General features: G+C 47.4%; 1 protein-coding gene across 1 annotated transcript in view; it reads right to left on the reverse strand.

Moving 5' to 3' along the window:
- Positions 1–3,730: 3,730 nt before the first annotated feature.
- Positions 3,731–17,596, reverse strand: part of LOC115091809 (ragulator complex protein LAMTOR1-like) — a 33,056-nt gene continuing 19,190 nt past the window's right edge. The window contains 2 exon segments of the mRNA XM_029602034.1: positions 3,731–4,943; positions 12,989–13,115. Coding sequence (XP_029457894.1) covers positions 4,851–4,943; positions 12,989–13,115 — 220 coding nt within the window. The 3' untranslated portion in view covers positions 3,731–4,850.

The following is a 17,596-nucleotide window of genomic DNA, read 5'->3' on the forward strand; positions in this document are numbered from 1 at the left end:
CGGATGACTGCCCAGTAGATCAGCGCCATTAGAATCCTCTGAGGAAAGATAAGAACATAAGAACATAAGAAAATGCCATACTGGGTCAGACCAAGGGTCCATCAAGCCTAGCATCCTGTTTCCAACAGTGGCCAATCCAGGCCATAAGAACCTGGCATAGTCACCGAGTGATTGATCTAGACCCAACAGGTGCAAAATGCCCCCCTTCCTTGGAGGCACCTCAGCCCGGGACTTCTTAGCTTTGTCCCAGGCAGGCCGAGAGGCCGGCCGCTTAGCTTCCAGCTCTGGCCTGGTGAGATAGGCCTCATGCATCAGCAACACAAAATCCGCGGAAAATTCACTGCGGTTCCCCTGCATCCGCTGACATCTCCCCCAACATCTGACTCCTGCAGCACAAGAGAAAGCAGGGGAGGGGAGTCTCTGCCTTCCTCATTCATGGCAGGACTCCTACCAAGTGCAGCCAAGATGGCAGTCATCTCTTTTACCCCCCTCCCCCCCTCCGAAGCTTCTTGCACAGGGCCTGCAGCTTGAGTGCAGTGTCTGCCCCTAGAAACCTGCGTCAAGGCTCCCTTGCCTCCAGAGGTACAGGCAGGGCAGAGATGGGCTACACTGAGGCGAGAGCACTTCCCCTCGCAGGCCCGACAGGATTTCCTGTGCTCAGCGTGAGATGGCAAGGTGCAGCTAAAAATTAACCGAGCAGGAGAAAAAAAAGCCGCCACCACTAACGCCGCTGTCCAGGCTCCGGGTGCTGAACGAACAGCAGGAGCTGTGCGAATCCCTCCTCACATCAATGCCGACCCACACAGCTGTACAACAGGGAGAATACACCAACCAGCAGCCCTAAAAAGCACACAGCCTTCCCTAGCCCCTCAGAAAAAAACACCCGAAGGCATACTCTCCCGATTCCAAGGCTCCAGGATGCTGCAACAGGCTGGCTTGGGTGGGAGACCCTCAGGGGGAGCGAGGAAACCAGGACCCCTGGCGATCCCTCCACCTGGAATCCAGGGTCGAGTCTGGCTGGAGATATCCAACCCCCCTCTCGCCCTGCTCAACCAGAGGGATGGTCCACGAAGGAACCTAATACCTCTGGGAGCTCTGTCTTCAGTCTTCTGCTTAACACTAGACTAATCTCTCTTTTTTTTTTTTTTTTTTTTTTAAATCTATCAGACTGCAGGATTGCACCTCTACCATCTGCTGGAGACAGAGAAATACTGAGGAACTGCAGGTGGTACTCTGGTTATGTAGCAGTACCTCAAAGTTTTTGTTCTCTGCCTCCATCTGCTGGTGGGGATGCATAAACCCACTTGTCTGGACTGATCTGGGGTATGAACAGGAACAAGTTTTCCTCTTCTTTTCCGAAGATATTCCAAAATTGCATGGTGACCATTCATTGAGCAGACAAAAATAGACTTGCATGCAGGAAGGCCTGTGCATGCTCAGACAGAAAGTAAACTTTCTGGGCTTTGAAAGATAAACAGCCCAACGTGACGCCATCAATTAACATTGCCCATCTTGTGTGGCTGTCGGTTGTGCTTGTCCATGAAGAACTTGTCTGTCTAGGAACTTTATGGGGCTGATTCAAAACCCACTCATGGAAGCGCACCAATTGACCCTTAATAGGGCAAAGGCTACTTCTGCCATCCTTATACTTTAGGGTCTCAAAAATGTCAGCTCAAAACCTTTGTCTGTACAATGATGGTGTTGCCCATGTGAGCTGCTAGTCTGTGCTGCAGGGGAACTCCAGCCCTGCAGTCATTTTTGGCAGCAGAAGCTTAATTTGGTCTTAAAAGCCCCACTGGGAAGCTTCGTTTATGTAGAGGGAAAGACAGCCCTTGATCGCTCTAATAGCAGAGAGAATGTGGGAGAGAGGAACTCCAACATGCCTAGAGATCACCTGCTGCAGTAACAACTCCATAGCGAACTGGAGTTGTGCAGACTCTGCTGCCCTCAAGGGTAAATCTGTAGCCCGCCCCCTATGGAACTTCTCCATTTTCTTATTGGTGGGAAGAGAGAGACAGAAAGCCTGGCATGTCTGACTTATTTATATAATTATCTCTCTTTTTTTTTTTTGGCTGAATTAGGTAGTAAAATGAGTGCTAAACCTGCTCAAATAGGCAAACTAAACGGGCTCTGTTCCATGTGCACCACAGCACTGCTTTCTCCTATAGGGGTCAGGACTTGAACTGGGGAACCCATCCAAGCTTCACTTTTGGCAGGATATAGAAATATAGAATCGATGGCAGAAAAGGACCAATGGTCCATCCAGTCTGCCCAGCAAGCTTACGGTAGTATCCTGCTGCGCTGTGTAGGTTATCCCCATGCTTTTCAGTTTCCCAGACCGTAAAAGTCAGGACCCTCGTTGGTTGCTGTTTGAATCCAATTCCCCGTTCCCCCCTGCCGTTGAAGCAGAGAGCCATGATGGAATTGCATCAGGAGTATGAAGGCTTATTGGCAGTAACCACCGCACTACTGACCTCCCGTGGACTGCCCCTCCTACCTGTATCTGCCTGCTGGACGCTGAGCTGCCATGACTTAACTATGGCTCAGCATGGAGCAAATGGAATCCTGCGGGAGGGAGGGTCGTCACCTTCAACCCCCTGACCAAGCCTATATCCAGCATAGCATCATAGGAGATCGGGAGGTAATTCAAGGAAGAGGCCTGCTGCAAGCCTTTTTTCTTCCTTTTTTTTTTTTTAAGGTCCTGCTCTACCAGGGAAATCGGTCTGTGAAATCTGTTGCCCTAAGAGCCCTGTTCACATCTCCTGCTGCTGGACCCACTAACAGAACAAAGGCATTGGGGATGACTCAGTGCTTGACCCATTGGTGTGGGAACTCAGAACCCAATTGAATTGGTCCTCAAGGGGGAAGGGAGAATCAATCCAACAGGACAGTTGCCCAGAGCTCCTTGGGAACCTGGACCTAAAGCCTTTCCGGGAGCAGCCTATTCATAGCTGTAGCACCAGCCACTCATCTGCACCATCAGCTGATGGTAACCCCAGACCTTTAAAGGGGGCTGAAGTCAGCCCTGAACTTTTTTCTGTCTCCACCTGCTGGCAGGAGGACATAATCCACTTGAGGAAAATTGGTTCTCTATACTCTTTAAGAGTTAGTCATCCAATGTGGCTAAATATTCCCTGAAACTTGTAGTCAATTGTGCTGCATCTACGGGTACTGATAACCATGCTGCTATTCCCTGCTTGCAGGAGAAAGGCACACAACAGAATCCACATCTCCGGAGCTGTTACCCAAAGCTTGTGTCTCATGCTTCAGGAATGGTGAGGCTTGCTAACTTGCAGACCCATGTTGTCTCCTGTCCATCAAGATGAACACATCACAGAGGTGAGAAACACAGGGCCCAGCATAATAGGGGCTATTGTTGTTGTTGTAAAGGGAGCTCCTGTTGGAGCTCAAAAACAATGGGGAAGGGGTAGACTCAGGACACAGAGTAGGTCAACCTGGGGCAATATTACAAATGAGAAATGCGAGCCCATATGCATTTACTATGTAGCTAATGCAAGCCAAAAATTCTTCCAGTTTAAGTTTCCAGGGCAGGAGTGAGAGGATAGGCTGCCCTATAGGTCTTTGTGCCAACAACACATATTCTCTTCTCTGGCAGGGCCAAAGCAGCATCTGTCACGACACAGAAAGCCATGGGGGACTCACAGCTTTCCTGTCAGAAATGGAAAATCCAATGGACTCCAGAAAAACCACACAGAATAAAAAAAATAAATAAATACTGATGAACATATTTATGTACTGTGACAGGAAAAAATAAAAGACAACCTTTTAACGCGTAAAAATGAAGGTTGTTAGAAAGTACAAACTGTTAACCGATTAATAATTTCACATTCACACACCAAACTGCGCTCTCAAAGCTGGCCAGAAACTTAAAATGTCATGTTAACAAGCAATCAAGTTAGAGTGTCCCCAGTGATAAACTCTCTTTGTCATTCACAAATTGGTGCTTTGGGCCGCAACTCGACAGAACAAATTCTCCCACGGTGGATCAAGTGACGGGTGGTCTAAACGGATTCAGATTTACAGACCGCTCCTGCCTTGCTTCCCAGGCTTCAGCCTGCGCATCCCTCTCTCGGAGTCTGTGCTCTTGTGTTTTATAGTTACATTATTTTAAAAGTGAAGAATCAGGTCCCAGCCCGCCCTGGAAGTGCCACGCAGCCGACCACCCACGTTCAGAAATTAAGCGAATGGAAACGGATGAAGAAAACCAAGCTACGAAGTCCTCTGGTGACTGTGCGAGAGCAGCTGCGCTGGCTCTTTAAAACAGAAAATCCGAAGGAAAAGTGACTGACCCCCCCCCCCCCCCCCCAAAAAAAAAACCAAACCAGAAGCCCATTTCTGGATTCCAATCTATTCAAGGCTGGTAGATTAGTTCCAGAAAGGGAATACAACTTCCTGCAGGTGAGTAAATCTGAGTCTGTTTTAGCCAGTCCTATAGTAAATACTGCATCTGCCTGATCAGAGAGGAGGCGAATTCATTCAGTCTGTCCTTTGAAGGATAATGTATCTCCCCAGCCTCAATGCTGACGGCCATGGAGGCTGCACACAGAGGTTTCCCCCTCTGCCTCAGGGATATTTTTAGTCTCCCACACACACGTGCCCCCCTCTGACTGTGAGAGGGGGGGGAGGAAAGCCATCAGGAACAGGTCCGACTGTAAACACAGCAGCAGCTTCTAGTCACAGAGCTAGTTGTCATGTTTGCGATTAGTGATAAATTCTGTTATCTGTACAAGCTCCCAAATGACCAGATGCCACCTGGAAAGATAGAACAGGAAGGGGGGGGGGGGGGGGGGGGAGGTGAAAGACGGGAGGAAGAAAAGATTGGAGTGGTGTCATGGGATCCCAAACTGTACAACCAAATCTTCTTTCGCATCCACTCGTATCTGAGAAAATGCACTGAAGGCGTAAGCAGCTATCTTTGAAACCTGAAGGAAAAAAGAGATAGAAAAAAAAAATGGTATTATATGTGCAAGAGAGATCACCAACCTGATCTTTGAAAAGCATCAGTGAAAGCATTACATTGGGCTCTAGAGCACCAATACATCTCCTGCTGGACTGGAACAGATCCCTACATGTTAGCAGAATCTGTCACCTCGATCACACATACAGGCCCCTTTCCAAATATTGAAGGCATCACAAATGAGAAATAGAAGTGTATAGAGAAAGATGAGAACGAAAACCCCAAGAAGCCAGACTCTGTATGGAGCGCAAGACTAGAGAAATAAAACAAAATGTATTTCCCTCCTGTCCTGAGTAAATGTCAAAAATCCCAAAACTAACAGAGAAAATCAAAGGCATCCCATAAAAAGAACAAGGAGGAACATCTCTGTATAATCCTGGGGGGAAACAGCAACTACAGCAGCAAAATATGTGCGATCTTGACACAAAGCCAGAAACAATACAGAGCGGCATCAGAATCCGGGAAAACAAGTTTTGCTTATCATAAATGGCGTTCTCCATAAACAGCAGGATAAATTAGCCATGGCACGTAGGTGACGTCATCCTGTGGCACCAAACAGAGCTTTTACTCTCCTGAGCACATGCGGGAACTCCTGCACAGGCATCGTCTCGTGAGCTCCCTCAATTTTAGAGCTAATTCAACTTTCCAGGAGGTGGGCGGATATTTAGCATGGCTAATTCATTCTGTCTAGAGAGATCATCATTTACAATAAAGCAAACTTGCTTTCTCCATTGACAAGCAGGGCTGAATTAGCCAATAATGAGGGGAGCTCGAAGCTGCAATGGAGCATTTAAGGGATAAGCGACCCAGACTCCACCCTGGAGAGTAAACCACTGAGTGAACAAGTTATGAAGGTGTAAAAGGGCCTTAGCTTACTACTATGCAAAAACTACTTGTCCAAATTTACTGTCACTCTTTGAAAAGACTGTCCAGATAGTAATGGGTCACAAAGGTGTATACCAACGACCACATTGCAGCTTTGCAGATGTCTTTGAGGGATACTGTTCACAGATGAGCCACTGCTGCAGCCGTGGCTCTAACTTGATGAGCCCTGCTAGTATATAGCAGTGTGTGATGTAGTCTGCTAGCCTGTTGGACAACACACATTTGGCCACTGTTATGTCCAGTCTATTAGGATCGTAAGAGATGAATTGTTGAGAAGCCTGATGATGAGGCAGAGTTCTTCGCTTGTAGTAAGCCAAGGCCCTTCTACACCTTCATGTGCGTGTTGCCTCAGGAAGAATGTAGATAACACAATGGCTTAATTAAGATGGGAAGCTAATACTACTTTCGGTAGAAACTTCCAGTGAGTGAAATGCACCACCCTATTGTGGAAGAAGTGCATCTAAAGAGGATAATGAATTACATCCTGAAGTTCACTGGCCCCTCTGGCTGACGTGACTGCTACAAAGAATACTACTTTCCATGTTAGGAACTTGAGTAAAGCTGACTCTAGTGGTTCAAATGGCAACTTCATTAGTTGTGCAAGAACCACATTTAGCTCCTATGGAACGGGCAGGTTGACAACTGGAAGTTTTGTATGCTATAACCTTTCATGAATTTAGAAACGAAGGGCTGAGTGGAGATTGGCTTACCCTCAATTTGAGTAGAGTAAGCTGCTAATGGCACTGACATGTACTCTTACTGATGAGATGCTAAGTCCTAAAGCAGAAAGAGAGAGCAAATATCTCAGTATCTCTTTAGGTTTGCATGTAAAGGGATCCGAAGTACTGTCTTCACTCCATGTGGAGAACCTTTTCCACTTAAAAGCACAGTCTCTTCAATTGATGGTTTACTGGAAAACACTATTATGTCCCTCTTCTTTAGTTAATGAGAATAAATCTGATCTGAGAAGGATCAGAGGATTGCTAGACAGCTGTATTAGGTATGCCAACCAAACGTGTCTAGGCTAAGCTGGAGCTATGAGAATCAGACAGGTCAGACTTTTGAGTGTTGTGGGAACGCTGGAGGCGGTCCCATCTCTGGGATTTCGTGTACCCTTGGGCCACGACACCGCCGCAGAAGAGCTCCGGCCAGCACCGTGGCAGGCGAGGAGTGTCCAAGTACGGGCTGAAGATTCAGGAACACTGGCCACAACCGAACCTGATCACATAGAAGAGACCCATGTTGGTCTCTGGAGTAGTCGTCCGGCCACTCGATAGCCCTTTCGGACCTGCCGCACGGGAGCAGCAAATGCAACAGGACGGACAGTGGCTGAAGGACAAAGACATCAAACGAAGATGAAGACTCAGGATACGTGAGGGCTTCATGGAGACTTGAAGGGATGAGACGAGACTCAAGGTATTCAAGGTGAGACGAAGACTTGTAAGGATGAGACGAGACTCAGGGAATCCAACGATGAGACGAAGAATTGTAGGTTGATACGAGACTTAAGTTATACAGAGGATTCAGACAGAGTCACAAGATGTGAAGGTCTGAAGTGGAGTTCTGCAGTGTACTGCCACATCACACGCCCTACACTACCAAGTAAGGCAGGTTGTGGCCATGCTCTCACGCGCCATGCACTACCAAGCAAGGCAGGTCGCGGACTACGCTAGAGGTCTCCCAAGACAGGTTGCTAGAAGAATCAGGATGAAGGTATGACAAGACTCCAGCGGGGCCTGAACCGAGGAGCCCGTCCCAGCCAATGAAGGCAAGGCGCGGTCACGTCAGAACAGAACAGGGTTTAGGCAGAGTTCATTATCAAGAAGGAGGCTGGTGCAAGAGGCTCCGAAGATCTGGACGGAATTCAGGATGAGGAGAAGACTTCAGGATCCGTACCTGAAGCTTGCAGATTAAAACCGGGGTTCCAGTAAGGAAGCCCTCAGGATCCAGGGGCTCGGAGTGAGGCTCGGCATGAAGCTCGAGCAGCCTCGGAATATGGACACTGATGCTGGGAGAATAAAAGTTAGGATTATCTGAAGAGTTGCACTGCCAAGACGAAGAGCATCTGGAGATCTGAAGAATGAATCATCAGCGGATCTAACAACAAAGGATGAAGACAACAGGACAATTGGAACTGACGAGACGAAGACGCAGGGTCAGACAAGAGACCATACGAAGATGAAGACATGGAATTCCAACGAAGAACATGGAACAGAGTGCCAACAAGAAGCTGGATTGCAGAGAAGTCCAAAGGAGGACTGGCTCCTTGCAAAGGCAAGGGAGAAGTGAAGCCAGGCCCTTTTCATAGGGCTGAAGAGGAGACTCCCACGATGTCAGAAGTGCACCACTCCCTCGCTGTCCCTTTAAAAAGAGAGAGGCGGCGAGGCCTCGCCCTTTAGGAAGAAAGGGAAGGACCTTGGAGAGCGGTGTCCCTGGCACTGAAGACTGCAGGAACAGGAGCTAGGCTGCGAACCAGACCTTGATGTTGGAGGCGGCTTCCAGCTGCTGAAGCAAGGCTGAGAGTGGTTCCATGCCACAAAGATGCCGGGGATGAAGGCCCCTCCCACGAGGAGGCAAGGTAAACGTTGGCGGCCTCGGTGAGAGCGGCGTCCAGCCCTTGAGGAGAGGCACCGCCGCGGCAGTGGTTCTCTGCTGCGGTTCGTGGCGGTGATGACGGTCGGCGGCCTCCGGGCCGCAAGGGCTGTGCAGGGGCGGCTCCAGCCACACGGAGAAAAAGAGAGCTTCGGCGGTCTCCACACTGCGAAAGGTGTAGCAGCGCGGCTCCAGCCGCATGAAGAGCGGTCGGCGGCCTCCGGACCTCAGGAGAAGAGCGGAGAAAAGGGTAAAAGGAGGTGAGATACTGCCCAGAAAGGCAGAATCGCAACATTGAGGACTATTTGCACTGTTGTGGTTATCAATGGAATTGGTGGAAAAGCGTATGAGATCTGTATTCCAGTCAAGTAAAAAAGCATCCTAAGTGGATCTGAGATCTCTAGGAAAAATGGAGAAAATCTTTTCCAGTTTTCTCTTTTGCTCTGATGTAAATAGGTTGGTTCCTGAAATTAGAGACCATAACTCACAAAAGCCAAAGACTATGCGGAAAGGTCAACTTCAATGATGTTATTTCTAATGTGCACGGGAGGAGTAACTTGGTGCCAGCTCGATGGCACAGCAGCGGTGTATATGAGGGAGACTTGGGTTCTATGCCCAGCCCTGGCTCGTGCACTTCAGACCAGCAGGAGCTGGAGATGTTACAAGTGTAGTGATCTCACACGTGGATCAAGTTTCAGACAGAACCACAGTTGATGGCTCTCGGATAGAGGTCTTGGGCAGCACTGACCATACCCTATTTGTATGTACAGAAGCACAATCCATGACCTCTACATCCTGTGCCTGTGGCAGACTGGTGATGACTGGTTATCATCAGAGTGTCTTCTTAAGATACAAAGACTGGCGGGGCTGCAGTGGAGGAAGCCCTGAGAGAATGCATTTTTAATTATTGGACGTTGAATTCATCAGGAGGCCAATATCCAGCTAAGCAGCGCCACTGAATATCCGGCTACAGGCAGCGGGCGCAACTTAGCCAGATAAGTGACCTACCTGGCTAAGTTTTTAGCTTAATAACTCAGGAACGGGTGGGATTGGGGAGGAGTTGAGCAAGCCGAGTCAGATAACCGACTAACTCGATATTCAGAGTTACTGGCTGAATTACCAAGCCAGCTCTGGTCGGGCCTTACGGCTGCCCTAAAGCTCGCCAGTTTAACTGATCCGGCTAACTTTAAGACAACAGGAATATTCAACGATGTGGCTGCACTGCTGATCATACAGCGCCAGTTAGCTGAATAAATTTAACTGCTAACTAGCACAGCAGCTGAATACAAATCTCCAGATGTTTAGAAATATTGTTTTTATTTCTATTATGATTCATGATGTCTAGTTCTTGATTTTATTGTTTGATGTTTTATGAGGAATAGTATTGTTGCACTACATACAGTGTCTGGCTTGTTGTGATTTCTAGTTCAGTTTTTCTCTGTACATTTCTATTTATGCTTTATGGTGTCTTTTTTCTGTACTTGTCTCCCACAGTTAACTGATACATGCGAGTATATTTTGTGTAATCTATGCAGTGTTAAACATCGCCCAAAAAGAATACAAATAAAATAAATAAATAAATAAATAAATACAAATCTAAATAAGATCTTAAATTGTTAATGCACTGATGTCAAATGATTTAAAAAAAAAAAAAAGGTTTTCCTGGGTGGCTACAACTAGCCAAGGCTTTCTTTATTGCATATAGGGCCCTGATTTTTTCTTGTAATGTCTTCTAAGCCAAGCTGCCAGATACAGTTAATGGCAGGCAAAGATATACATAGTCTAAGGGTGTGCGCTTTATTGCTTGGTTATTTAGACAAGATTAGAAATTTGTGTTAGAGATTTTCTGGCTCAGTTCTGCTGGTGATGTGTGATAGAAAATGAAAAAATGCCTTTTTATTCTGTAGATATAGCATTTCTATATCTAGAGAATGTGCATTTTCTAAGGTCAGCACAGGATGCCAAATTCCAGAGAGAGAGAGAAGGTACGGCAGGGCCAGAGCAAACCCCATTCTGCCACGGCCTGGACAGCTCTCAGGGTAATGTAACCAAAATATCTCTGTCTCCATCTGCTGGCGCGGATGAATAAACCCAGGAGTCTGAACTGATCCGGGTACGTACAGGGAACAATGGCTACCTTATCTGGGAAGTATCTGGGTAAAACCCAGAGACTCAGGAAATTTGCATAAATTGCTGGATCCTTGGGGGAAACACCAGCAAGCTCCAGGGCGGGGGGGGTGTCCCTAGGCCAGTGCCACAGTTCTGTTCACTGCTCCAGCCCCTACTCTTCAGGAAGCATGCAGAGAACAGGAAGGGAGGGGCTGGAGAAGGAAGCTTTGCAACTGGTTTCTGCTCTGCTGCGTCTGCTCCAAGCTCACTCCCCTCCCAGTCCCTGTATTAACAGGCAGCACGGCAGAGAGAAAGAGGCGGCGAGAGGCCGGAGCAGACAGCAGCCCAGGGGTTCTCTGTAATCCCAGGAGACATCTGAAAGCACAAGTCAGGGAGCTGTGAGTGATTTATGCGGGAGCAAGCTGAGAAGGAGAGTGCCGAGACCATCCCTGCAGGGGACAGAGAAAGAAAATGAGAGGGGAGGGGCGAGGAAAGAAAATTCAAGCACCCCCTTGCCTTCACCCAAACCTCAGGGTGAATATGATTCAAAAATTGCCAACTGGAACGATCAGAGTCATCCAGGAAGTAGGAGTGTGGTACAAGCAGACTCCCTGCAGCTGAAGGTGGAATGGGTCAGTCTGGTGCGGAGAAACGGCCCCATTATTTTACTTGTACAAGCCACCTCCAGCTACAGCATAATAAACTGCGCTGTTTTCCCAATTGCAAAGCTAACCAGTACGCTTCCCTGTCTCCAGGCCCTCACGGGACGCTAAGCCCCTCGGGAAGAGGATTCGGGAGCCCCCGCTGCAGCTCTGAACGCCTCCTTCCTACCACGGCCAGCGATTCAGAAGCAGGCTCGCCTCTTTCCTATCCCATCTCTCCCTGGCATCCGCCGAGACCTGCGGCTAGGAGGTCCACCGGAATGGCAGGGGGACATGCAGATGGCCGCGCAGTCACCGGAAGGGCAGGATGACTAACTGGCAGGTCTAGGCTAGCAGTGCAGATAGCTGCGCTTTCACCGGGACCCTGGGGCCAGAAAGCCGAAGATGGATGGAGATCTTGTCACCTCAGCACAACCTTGATCCAGTGGTCAGTGAGCTATGACCAATCATCCCATCTCTATACCAGAGCCCTACTATGGCCTTACTGTTTGTTACTGGACCAGGATCCTCTGTGATGCTTCAAACTACAAATTTTTACTTTTCCCGTGTGTTGGGAGGGGGGAGAGAAAAGGGGTTTCAAAATGTGTCACTGCGGCATACAGAGCGTGAAGATCAGACATCAGCTGCGGCAGCTCCCCCACCCTTCCCTGCCTTCTAAAGGCCGCTCCCCCTCTTACTCTTTCCACACTTTTGGGCACCCTAGTGCTCCCGTCAAAGCAGCCACAGCAACACATCCCAGCAAGCCGCTGCTGGCTCCGATGCCACAGAATCTAACAGGGCGAGTAAAACCATGCACGCTGGGCTTCCCCGTCCCGGTAGCGCTTCAGGAATACCTAAAGTGCTGAATCCCCGGGGCTGACAATTAACTTTGCATTAGGTTTCAGGGTCCAGCATTCACCCCCGGTGGACACTGGAGGAACAGCATCAGAAAACAGCGCCGCAGAGAGGCGCAAGCCGCAATGCATGGCCGAACAACAATAAGACAACTACAAGGATGGACAAGAAGAGGACCGATGAGAGCCAAATAAAAGGACAGAAGGGGAGGAGATGAGAAGAGAAAAGGAGCGACAACCTCTCTGCACACAGGTCACATTTCCCCCTTCCTGTGGCAAGGTCTCAGGGGGAATAGGACCTGGAGGGTAACAGAGGATCCTGCCAAAGGTCAAAGACCACCGCTTAGCCCGGTGCCCACCCTGGCCAGGGCCCGTCTCCTTTGATGGCACCCGCGCCGGTCTTTTCACATCCCCCTTCCCCATCACCACACGGTGGAGCGTAAAACTAAAGCAGTTACGGGATGCAGCGTTTCTGCCCCACGGCCTAGAGATGATCATCAGGGGAGGAGGAGGAGGACTGATTTATTTGTTTGAAGTGTAGCCTGACTAAAGACAGCTCTGTCTGAAGGAAGTGTTGAAAGAGCAGATAAACAGAAAGACAAAGACAAAGCAAACCTCAGCCTTCAGGGAGTTGTTGAAGCAGGAGCCGCTGAGAATGGGACCTTGCACTGGGATCTGTCTAACTTGCTTAACTAAACTATTACTTTTTTCTGCATGGGACATCTATTTGATTGATTATGGCTTTGAAGTTTCTCTCTTTATGCTCGAGAGTAGGACAGAACTGGTTCTGACTGATTCCCCTCTTCCCCAACAGTAATCCACTAATCCCAGGGAAGGAAAGCCAGCAAGTGAAAACATGTTTTGCCTTGTGCGGCAGAACCTGAAATGCCCTGACAATTCAGGTCTGAATGGCTCAGCCTGGCACTCACCTGCTGTATGTCTGCAAACGTCACAGGCTCACTGGCGAGCACCTGGTGCGGCTGGCTGGTCAGGGAAGGCAGCGGAGGCAGCTTCTTCCAATGGGAAAGACTGTTGCTCAGCCCTACAAGCCGGGTGCTGCAGAGGGGAGAGGAAAGAGAGACAAGAGACGCGTGGAGTACAACAGCAGGGAAGACCCGCTCAGTCTGCTGAATATCCTCCCCTCTTGCAATGCGACAGACCCCAGGTGATCTCCGGCTTTACCTTCAGGTCTTTGTAACTAAGGCTCCTCTGTGCTTATCCCTTGCTTCCATGAATTCTGTTACCGAGTCTGCCTCCACCACCTCACTGGGAGGTCCCTCTCAGTGAAGAAATGTTTTCTGAATCTCCCAAGTCATTCCTCTCTTTGAGGCCCTCTATCATGACTTCCTTTCCACTGAAACATGTTGGTTCTTCGTCCATTATTCATATCTTGGGGTCTCTTATCATATCCTGCCCTCTTTCTCCTCTCATTTAAGTCCTAAGTCCTGTCTCATATGACTTTTTGTACAGACTCGTCCCAATCTCCAGATATATCACTTATCTCTATCCTTTTCAGAGTTAACAGCCTCCGTGCTCCCTTAGCTCCTTCCACCTGCCGGATTCAAGACTCTCCTTTTCTTCAGTAGTGACACAATGATTCACCCAACACTGAGATCAGACCAACTAGCCTGTAACATCTTACCTGCTAATTTTTGTTCCTGGAATACCACAGATCAGTCAAGACGAGTGGGTTTATGCATCCCCACCAGCAGAGGGAGGCAGAGAACAAAAGCTTTGAGGCACTGCGACATATCCCAGAGGGCCACCTGCAGTCCCCTCAGTACTGACCTGTACCCAAGCCAAGATGTCTAACCCCAACCTCCAGGATCTCTTCCTCTAAAAAGCTGGGCCAACCAAACTGACCCCTGAACAAGTGAGAAGTATATACAATATTATCTGCAGCACACAACCTAAGTCTGCATCACCAGGAGCATCCAGAATCAGGCGAGGTCTATCGAAAAGCATTATAATGGGCCGGGATTCCGGACTGATCTGTGGTTTTCCAGGAACAAAAATTAGCAGGTAAGAACCGGTTTTTTCTTTTCTGTTTCATATCCCAGATCAGTCCTGACAAGTGGGATGTACCCAAGCCCCTCTAACCTCTCAAATAGGTTTTTTCAAATCAAAGAATCTACAAATTCTCCTGCTCTATGCCCCACCAGGACTCCTCGAACACAACTTGTCCCCACTAATTAAAGCCATCACAAGCAAAGTTAACATGGACATCCCTGCAATTATCCTGGGTGACTTCAACTTTCACATGGACAAAACACCTCTCTCAACCACATGCGAACTCCTCTTGGATACCATGACAGCAATCGGCTTTACACAAATAATACAAACACCCACTCGGGAATCAGGACACACACTTGACCTATATTTATTAATGATAAAATCTCAAACAACGACCCACCCAATGCATACAGTATTGCAAGTCAGATCATAATCTCATACAAACTCATTTACATCTGGAAAACCCCCATCATGGAAACAAACACTCTCAATAATACATCGAATTCCACAAAACCGTGTACCACTGAAGAATTAATTGAAATATTACCAGAAGTCCCTTAAATCCTTAAAAAAAACGACACTAACTCCGCTGTAAACTCCTGGATCTCCATCAATGCAGAAATCCAAGGACAAAATGCCCAGTCATCAAGAAAGAAATCAAACCGTCCACCAAATTTAAAGCCCCATGGTACACCCCAGAAATTTAAAAAAATCAAACACATACTAAGACAGGCTGAATAAAAATGGAGGAGAAACCCTACGTCCTACCTAAAAGACAAATTCAGAACCATCCTATACATATACAGAACAGGACATTGAGAAAGCCAAGCAAGAATTCTACGCAAGAAAAATACATGACTATCAATTTAATCCCAGAACCCTATTCACATACGTCAAAGACCTCACACATCCAACCCAAACCCACCCAGAAATTCCAATCACACGAAAACCTGCGAAGAACCAGCCCAATACGTCAGCAACAAAATATCGGACTTAACTGCAAAAAAAATCCCCACGTGAACGAGGAAACTACAAAGATATCAAGCATACCGAACACCATTTGGCCACATTTTGAGAACGTCGCCTCCTCCGAAATTGAAGCAATCATCCGAAAAATAAATCCTGCTGCACATCCCTCGATCCCATTCCAATAAAAATCCTGAAGCAAGTTCCTAACATCATTGCCATGCCCATTGCTGACATAGTCAACCTATCACTCGAACAAGGCATTTTCCCAGACACCCTTAAATGTGCCGTTATTAAGCCAATCCTTAAAAAAACACAACTTGAGGAATCCGATCCAGCAAACTTCATGCCCATCTCCAACCTTCCCTTTATAGCCAAATCCTAGAGAAAATTGTAAATCAACAACTATCCGTACACCTGGAAAACCATAACAAATTACTTCCGGGCCAACACAGTTTCAGGAAATTCTTCAGCACAGAAACACTTCTACTCTCCCTATCAGACACAATCCTGAGAGAAATCGACAACGGCTGATCCTACCTACTAATTCTACTTAACATCTCTGCAGCCTTTGACACCATCAACCACAAAATATTGTTAAACAGATTGAAAGAAATTGGCTTATGCGACATCCCAATCAACTGGTTCAACTCATACCTATCAGAGAGATCATACAAGGTGAGACTAAACTCAACAGAATCTAAACAAATACCCCTCCCACATGGCATCCCACAAGGCTCATCCCTATCTTCCACCCTCTTCAACATATACATGCTACCCCTCTGTAAACTTCTGACCCGGTTAAGCCTAACCTACTTCATCTATGTCAACAACGTTCAAATTCTACTCCCCCTAAAAGATACCCCCGAGAAACACCCTGAAACTCTAGGAGAGCTACCTACAACAATAAAACAGCTCCTATCACAAATGTCCCTGTCACTCAATCAAAACAAAACTGAAATCCTATATATACGTATATCCAATAAACTCACTTCAGCACTCAGCCCAGACCTCAAATCATTACAACTAAAAAATCTAATTGTCTCTACAAGTCAAAGGTCTTGGCGTCGTACTCGATGGCGAACTAAACTTTAAAAAATACATCAATACCTTGATTAAAGATGGATACTTCAAACTACAGGTACTTAAAAAAAAAAACAAACTCAAACCCCTTCTATATACCCAAGATTACTGAACCGTACTTCAGGGACTACTTTTCTCAAAACTGAACTACTGCAATGCCCTTCTCCTGGGCCTCCCTGCAGCCACTCTAAGGCCAATACAGCTGTTACAAAATGCAGCAGCCAGAACACTTACAAACAGTAAAAGATCAGACCATATCACTCCTATCCTCAAAGAGCTACACTGGCTGCCCATCCCATATAGAATTCAATACAAGACTAACTACCATTCATAAAACACTGTACACTGATAAAATTGACTAGCTGATTGCGGCGTTACACTTTCAATTCCACCCCAGGAACCTTCGCTCCACAAATACAGGGCTTCTTAAAACCCTCGCCATGATCCTAAGACCGGGAGCCATGCACCAATGCTCCTTCCAGACCTCTTTATCATGGGCTCTAAATGCAACCACAACTCTCTCCCCTCCCCACAACAGAGGTTATAATGGCAAGCTTCCTCTGCCGCATCCCCAGCCGACCCGATCGGCCTGCCGCCAAGTTCCCAGGTCTTCCCTTCTCAGGAACATAAAAACTGAAAATGAAATGTCATGAAGGGGTTCAATAGAGACATTGGCTTCTTCATTTATTACCAGATTATTCCACTCCCTCCCCGACTTTTCTTGTTCCTCTCCCAATTCTCTTCACATTAAAACAGATGAACTTTATGAAGGGCACCCAGGTACAAGTCCCCCACAGCCATTTCATGAAATCTGTTCACATAATTCACACAACAATTTCCTTGCATACCTCAGGCCACATCTACTCATTCTGCATGAATCTGATGTAAAGTGGAATCTAAATAGGTTGTGATAATTTATTGGAGCAAAACACCCCCCAAAATACAAAACAAATACAGAAAAAGACAATCCAGAATCAAGAGAGGAAAAACCGCAGAGCACCTGGAAATTGGCGCCTCCTGCTGCTGCCACTGGCCCGGGCCAAGGGTGCAGCAAGCTGGAGCCGGAGGCGTGGGGACTCCACCGCTGCAGCCAGCCCCAGCCAGGTGCCGCTGCCAGGCCACTGAGAAGGGCAAAGGCTGGAGGGATGGGGACAGCAGAGAAAACAAAAAAGTAAAGAAACAAAAAAAATGAAGCGCAAAGCAAGCAAACATACAAAACAAAAAAAGTAAAGGAAAAACAAAACAAAACAAAACATTCATCTGACACCTAAAAATCTGCGATCAGCATCCAAGTCTTCCAAACATTTTGGCACCCCTCTCCGTGAGTTTTTGACAGCATACAAGTCCCTTCTGGGGATGCTACTACAAAGCTTGAGGGAGAAAGTCATGAGATGGGAAGATGAGGTTGGCAGAGAATCGAAGTCCCTGAATGTGTCAGAAATATTGTGAACAGGGTCTTTCAGTAACTCCCATAA

This window comes from Rhinatrema bivittatum, chromosome 5 (assembly GCF_901001135.1).
Source record: "Rhinatrema bivittatum chromosome 5, aRhiBiv1.1, whole genome shotgun sequence".
In the NCBI taxonomy this organism is placed as follows: domain Eukaryota; kingdom Metazoa; phylum Chordata; class Amphibia; order Gymnophiona; family Rhinatrematidae; genus Rhinatrema; species Rhinatrema bivittatum.